Here is a 7,810-nt window from a genome sequence, read left to right on the forward strand (position 1 = left end):
AAATTTAACCAATTTGCAAAAAAATAACACAAAAAAAAAAAAGCAAGAATATCTCACTTAGGCATTTCATCAAACACCTTATGTGCATTCTAAATTAGGAGCACAATTAGTGTTATTTGAACATCTAAACAACTACATTGTACCTAAACCTACTCTAAACAACAATTCCAGCATAAACAATACATTAAAACATCTAAATTATGCTTAATTTTCAATTTTCTAACCTAACCTGAAACTACCTAAAACTAACATTTTGCTCAAAATTATAAACCCTAAACAAACTACATTGCATGTAAATATGAAGGAAAAAACTTACTTGTGAATTAATTGAAGAAATTGGGCTCAAATTTGATCAAATGAAGTTTGGAGAAATTTGGAAGAGTGTTTTTAGTGTTTGTGTTTCTAGAAAATGGAAAAGTGATGATTCTTGTCTTGTTTATTTGCATAACTCAACGGTAGTTAACTATCGCTTAGTGCCAACGGCAGTTAATTGATGCCGGTTTGTAGAACGGTAGTTAACTACCGTTGCAGGCTGTAAGGTCATTTACTTGTGTAAAAATGACGTTTTTAAAGTCAGAAGAGCAATTTTCTAAGTTATTTAGGCCAGAAAAGCCCATATTTTTAGACATAATAGAAAGAAAATTGTTCTTTAGCTCCCTTGGATTGCTTACAAACCCCTCAAAAATATGAAAATGTTTCCTCGAATCCTAACCCTCAAACCTACGCTGTAACTTTTGCTAGATGTTGAACCTATAAAAAGTTCGGATACAAGTTTCAGTCTTTTTGCGAAACTTGTATCTCAAATCACCATACCGCGATTGATAAAAACTTTCTACACCTATTTCGCATCAAAGAACATGTAATACATCTTTTAAACCAATCTCGTTGTCATTTTGCCATTTTTGAACGCGTAGTGAGACAAATTTGGCGTTATGATCTGATACACCATCAAGTCGTAACTTCTGATCAATCCATACTAACATGGAAATATAATATTTTCTCTGCAATGCCAATTCTAAAACACTAGATACTTCATCACAAACAACTGTGTTTCAAGAAACACTTAATTTATTAAACTGGAATTAAAGTAATTAAAATAGATAAATTGCAATATTGGTGCCTGTAACATAAAAGTACATATACTTTTGGATATTCTATTTAATTAAATTCATGCTGAAATCCCAAAGTTTCTTTGCCAAATCAGTGTCTTTTCCCAGTGAGCTTGGTTCAGCCACATTACTGTCACAAAAAAACTTTCCACTAATACCCTTCACTTTTGGGTTCAATGCTACATAGCATGTTGTTGCTGCTCCCTACAATGAGGTTAAAATTGAAACATTAATGTAGACAAAAAAAAAACCACAAATTGAATAGATTATCAATAATATTCAATAGATCAAATTACACTGTTGAAATACCTGTTGGATAGTTTTAACTACAATTTTCCCTAGGCTTTTTCGTAGATCTGTATGATTCAGAGAGAAACATAAAAATCAAACTTAGCAACTTACATAAACTGAACGGAAAAATAGTGCAAGAAAGCAATATCAATAAAAATAATCTTGTAGACAACAGAAGCTGATACCAATTGAGGGAGATGGGAATTTATTTAAAAAAATTTGATAATTGATAAAAACTAAATGGTAGTATTAGATTTTAATGAACTTCGATTAAGATCGAATCAACCAGTATATATGAGTTTGATCTCTTGCTGAAACATCATTGATTAAACTTTACTTACGTTTCCTTAGCAAGAGCCCTACCCCCTATATACTAGAGGATAAATAATGACCGGATAAATCTATTCTAATCTATTTTATTCTTTTATAAAATAAGGGCAAAAATATGGTTTTAGGCTCTGCAGATATGTTTCGTTTTGGTTTTAGTTAATGTAAATTTTTTTGTAGTTTTTGGTCCCTACAAAATATTTTTGTAGTCATCATGTACCATGTGTGCAAATCATCATAAAAATGGGACCAGAGACTAAAACCAAAACGAGACATATTTGCAGGGACCAAAAACTAAAAAAAAAAATTACAGAGACTAAAACCAAAACGAATTTGCATGGACTAAAACCATATTTTAGAAACAGATGGCATTTTGAACAGAACAACCTGTAGGGATATTTACCTAGCGGCATAGTTTGACCAACCTCACGACTTACAATATTGGTGCCAATACATCCTGGATGAAGAGAATTTGCAGTAATACCAACCCCATCTTCCTAATCAAGATGAAACAATTAGATATATTAGTATTTTAAAGAAAGTGAATGAAGCAAAATCAGAGAACTAATTTTACACAAATAAAAGAAAAGAGAGTCGTCCCCTAAGTTTAGTTCAGTTGACAGAGGTCGAAGTTCGAACACTGGACACTCCAACCTGATTTAAACACTTGCGGGATTGTTCGATATAGATTATAGAAATAATTTATGACATGTCCACAAGCTGATTTCGGTTTATTTCCATAAGCTCTTCATGATAGCTTATGAAAACAGTTTATAGTATATAGGCTAAAATATGGTTTTAGTCCCTGTAAAAAAAAAAAAGTTTTTGGTCCTTGCAAAATTTTTTGTTTTGACTATTTTCAAAAACAAAAATTTTTGAGGGACCTTTTTAAAAAACAAAATATTTTAAAAAACAAAATATTTTGCAGGGACCAAAAACTACAAAATAGGTTCAGTCATCATGTGCCACGTATGCAAATCATCACAAAAATGGGGTCAGGGACTATTTTAAAAAACAAAATTTTGCAGGGACCAAAAACAATTTTTTTTTTTACAGGGACTAAAACCAAAATGAGGTATATTTGTAGGGACTAAAACTATATTTTAACCTAGTATATATATGAAAATACTTATAAACACGTGCTAAAAGCAGTCAATTACTTTATTTAACCAAACATTACCTAATAGATTATGAAGCTACTTATAGAACCGGTAATGTAGAGTGCAGAAGACCATAATTCAAACTTTACAATGGCATGATCATATTGTGGTACATACATAAAATGCAAGCAATATTATCATACCTTGAAATTTCTTGCAAGTTCATTGGCATGTAAAATGTTAGCAAGCTTAGATTGACCATATGCCCTCCATCTTTGGTAACTGGACAAAAGGAAGCAAAAATAATGAATTATTAAATTGTATTTCTTCTTACTAAACACACCACTATAATTGCATCTTCATGCTTAATTAATTTCTGCATTCAACTAACGTTTGCATAAGTCTATACTACTAAACTATATCCTTTCAAGGTTGAACTAGGCTATGATAAAACTAATTAGGGAGTCTAAGGAGCATGCGAGCAACAACGAGTTAGCGACGGGCATGCATGTTTGGAATCATGCACGTTGGTCTTGACGAAATCATGGTGGCTTACTGCGATTCTGTCAAATTCACTGCAAATCCAAATTAACATGATCCGAGTGACTTTGACTCAACCTTGAATTTTTCACAACTGGTTTCAGGTAGAGACTTTCCCTTATAACCTTATATCAGCGACATGGGACAACAATAAATTTATGCAAAGTAAGCCAAAATGTAACATCATTTGTTTAACTCATTCCTAGTTGATGTCAACAAAAATGAATAATATAAACCTAAAATTGACAATAACTTTTTTATATGTTAATGATTTGTTTTGCCCCGGTCACAAGATCAACCGCACGTCAACACGTGGCCAAAGATACACAGCCTTAGGACTCCACACTCAAAGGAGCACGCCAGCACGCGTGCACTGTGCCACACAAGAGTGCGCCTTGCACGAGGATCACCACACATGTATCCTGCTCCGCTCCTAATCATACGCCGCATAACCAGAGACGGTTATGACCAAAGCGCGCCTATATAAGGGTGAACTTGCTTCACCCTCAAGGTACACATCACTTTTCACAACACTTCTTACACACTCTTTCTCATTTCCATTACTCACGAGCGACTTGAGCGTCGGAGTTCTAGCTGTCTGCAGGCACCTTTTGTTCCACCGGAAAGACTCATCGCCGCCGTACCGGAAACCGTTACCGTCACATCGAAGCATTCTCAGCCGCCGTTGCTACTCAAACATTCTCACCGGCCAGATCATTATTAACAAATATTTGAGCACAAGTTCCAATAGTATGTATTAAGGATTCCTATTTTCTTACCTTGATTCATCATTAATGTTATCAAAAAGGATTCCTTCATCATATGTATAACCGTGACCATCAGATGAGACATTAATAATTCTTCCTTCTTTCTTGCTTTCATTTGCTGTTTTCTTCATAGTGTCTAACAAAAGGTTTGTTAAAAGAAAATGACCTGTGAAATAAATAATAAAAATTAAATAAGATTGTTTTCACTCTTCTCAGATTATACATCAAAAGTCCTCGTGAACTTAACTCAGTTGATAGGAACAATGCATAATATAGGTAAGGTTCAGGGTTCGAACCTCGGCCACAAAAAAAAAAGATTATGCATTAAAAAAAAACATTAAAAGAGTTATATAACTAAATATGAGTCAATTCTTACATACCTAAATGATTTGTGGCAAATTGTAGTTCAATGTTGTCTTTGGAGAGTGTGAAAGGTGGTGCACAAATTCCTGCATTGTTTCTGAGAATTACAACAAAAAAATAAAAACAGAAAACCATTACTACATGTATTTCTTTGAATAATCATAATCAAGGTGTAAAAGGAGAGACTAACTTCCTTAAGAAAAACTAAAAGCTACATTACAACTCTGTCACATATAGCCTCTTTTGTCATTTTCACATGATTAAGAAAAGTAAGTACTGTATTTCTTAAGGGAAATACTAACGAGTGTTCCAGAATACTTCTTAAGTATCTTAAGTGCGTGTTTGGATGGAGGGTTTAGGAGGGGAAGGAAGGAGAGAGTTTACTTTTCATTTTTAAATTACTGACACTATAAAATATTTTTTAAAAAGTTGACATATATATTAACATGATAAACGATCATATGATACTTCAATCAGACTAAATTTATTTTAGAAAAACATGTTATATAGTCCGTAATTTAAAAAAGAAAATAAACCCTCCCCTCCCTTCCCCTCCTAAACTCTCAATCCAAACACACTTAAATGGTAAGACCCATAAACAAAACATGTTTAACATTGATAGTAAAGCTCATGTAATAGTTTTCTTACATGAGAATGTTCAATGGAAGAGAAGAGGAATTGAATTCTGATGCAAATTTTCTAACAGATGCCATTGAACTTAAATCTAACTCCATTACATCAACTTTAGCTTTAGGAATCTCCTTAAGTATTTCTTCTCTAACAATTTTTCCAGCATTAATATTTCTCACTCCCATAATCACATGAACACCACGCAAGGCAAGAACTCTTGCAGTCTCAATGCCAATACCATGTGTTGTTCCTGTATCAAAAAAATATGTAATTAAGGGGGTAGTTAACTTGATTAATAATACTATTTGTGCATTTGGACCAAAATTTGTTAATTGTTATTTTGATGAACTTGATTTTGAAAATTTGACATGGTTATAATACGTTGGTAGTGAATTTATTTATTGTTGGAAGTATTTAATCTTTTATAAGCTTTTTTTTGTTCTTGTTAAGTAAAGTTTGGAAGCATAATAGAGTTTGTCCACAGTAATCAATAGCAGAAATTGAAAGATTTGGAATAGATTATTACCATTATTATTATTTTTTTAATCTTTAACAAGTGTCTTTAGAATGCTAAAACATACACTAACATGACCCGTAAAATAGAACCGACTCTTTTAAATAGTAGACTTAATTGAATGTTTGATGAACTATTATGTTTATTTTAGGTTTTAAGTTGATCCTCTATATTTTAAAGTGTCAAGTTGACATCTTCCATTTTAAAGGTTTTAAGTTGGTATAAAACGTTACTCACGTTGGAATAAGTTAGTCCGTTCCATGACATAATATTGAGTTTAATAAAGCATAAAAAATTAAAAAAAAAATTAAAATTGATTTTTTAATAAGTTATATTCCCTCACACATGTTGACCTTTAAACGGCAAGTTACAGAAGGGACTAACTTATTTATTTCTAAGTGAGTAACGTTTGAACTAATTTAAAACTTTTAAAACAAAAGAGACCACCTTCAAACTCTTAAAACAAAGGGGACTAACTTAAAACTTTTAAAACATAAAATACTAACTTAAAATCTAAAATAAACATTACGAACCAAACATGCAATTAAACTTAAATAGTAATTTAAGGTTCGAAAGGGAAGCAAGATAACAAAATTAAATGGTGTCCCGTGAGCATAGCTCAGTTGATAGAAGCATTATTATATGCAGGGGCCGGAGTTCGAACCTCGGACACCCCACTTATTCACCTTATAAGATAAATTCTAGAAGCTAGGCTACCTGACAAAAAAAAATAAAAAAATAAATTGTAAGTAGAAATGTAGATGTAAACCTGTAACAATCGCAGCAAGACCACTTCCATCGATCCCATGAGTAACTTCCTCTGCAGTGGAAGATAATGTAAACTCAGAAGGAATAACTTCTTCTGCAGAGGATGATAATGTAAACTCAGAAGGACTCATGTTGTGTGTAAGGTATGTGAAGAGTGAGAGTGGATAAAAATAACAATGTTGTATTCTACTTAGTTATGTTTTGCTAGCAAGAAACCAAATTTAATATGACCGGTCCAATTTAATGTGAAGTGCTGCTAGCGTGTAACCCGTGGAACGCATGCAAGGAAAATAACGCTAACAACTTCCCCAAGAAATAATGATAAGGACAAATATTTTTTTTTTTTTTTTTTTTTTAAGGATGATAAAGGCACTTGTTAAGCACATTCAAAACATTCAAAAAAGTGAAATAATTGTTAAATTTCTTGTAAGAAAATTGCTTTTTAATCTTTCAATATATTGAATACATAATTTTTAAGATAAAATTACTATTCTAAACATCTTATCAAATGTTTAAGAGCGCTTGTTAGCATTTATTTATATATATATATATATATATATATATATATATATATGAGGTATGCTACAACACACCTTCTCATTTTTTTGAAGGTGTGTATTAGCAAGATACAACTTCATAAGTCGGACAAAAACACCATTGCTTCTAAATTAAAAATAAATAAAATTAAGGATAGGAATGTAATTGTGCTTCTTTTGTATCCTCTCTCTCGCTTCTCTTCTTCCCCAATACAACATTGTTAGCTTGCTATCTAACATATCAGGAGCTTACTACTATTCACGAGCAAAAAAAGATGAAGATCACTCTTTTAAGTTATGAATTTAAAACGAGAAACTAATCAAGATGCCGAGTTCATGACTATTTTTTGTCTCTGAACTAACTAATTAAAAAAAAAAAAAATCTGAATCCACTTTTAATAACAAAATTCTGGATCTGAGTGAACCGTGTTCAATTTCTCCCAGCAATCGACATTAGCAGTTCCGGTAACGGCTTTGGTGACGCCGAATCGGAGATATGTGTGAGGAGTGTGTGCGTCAGAAGAGGGAGGATTGTTCCGAGGAAAAGAACCAGACATCTGTTATGTGTCTGAGTTAGCGTCCTTCTTTTCCAAGAAAGATGACACAGGACATCTGAGAAGAGAATTAGCTTTTCGATGGCAAGATGTGTGGCGGCGGCGTTAACTCACCGAATCTCCGGTAGTCTCCGTTATTTCATCAGTGCATTTTGAAGAAATGGGAGGGATGAGAAGTGAGAGAGAGGATACAAAAAGAAGCAAAATTACATTGCTACCCTTAATTTTATTTATTTTTAATTTAAAAGCAATGGTGTTTTTGTCCAACTTATGAAGGTGTGTATCTTGCTAATACACACCTTCATAAAAAT

The 7,810-nt window shown here is 32.5% G+C and overlaps 1 protein-coding gene across 1 annotated transcript; it reads right to left on the reverse strand.

The window, feature by feature from the left end:
* Positions 1–909: 909 nt before the first annotated feature.
* On the reverse strand, positions 910–6,622 carry LOC25496525 (short-chain dehydrogenase TIC 32, chloroplastic). Its single transcript, XM_013596904.3, has 8 exons — positions 6,411–6,622; positions 5,146–5,377; positions 4,515–4,594; positions 4,147–4,300; positions 3,031–3,109; positions 2,131–2,224; positions 1,419–1,465; positions 910–1,313 (listed from the first exon to the last, which is right to left on the reverse strand). The coding sequence occupies exons 1-8, from the start codon at positions 6,538–6,540 to the stop codon at positions 1,155–1,157; spliced, it is 975 nt and encodes a 324-aa protein (XP_013452358.1). The 5' UTR covers positions 6,541–6,622; the 3' UTR covers positions 910–1,154.
* Positions 6,623–7,810: the final 1,188 nt, after the last annotated feature.

This window comes from Medicago truncatula, chromosome 6 (genome assembly GCF_003473485.1).
Source record: "Medicago truncatula cultivar Jemalong A17 chromosome 6, MtrunA17r5.0-ANR, whole genome shotgun sequence".
In the NCBI taxonomy this organism is placed as follows: Eukaryota; Viridiplantae; Streptophyta; class Magnoliopsida; order Fabales; family Fabaceae; genus Medicago; species Medicago truncatula.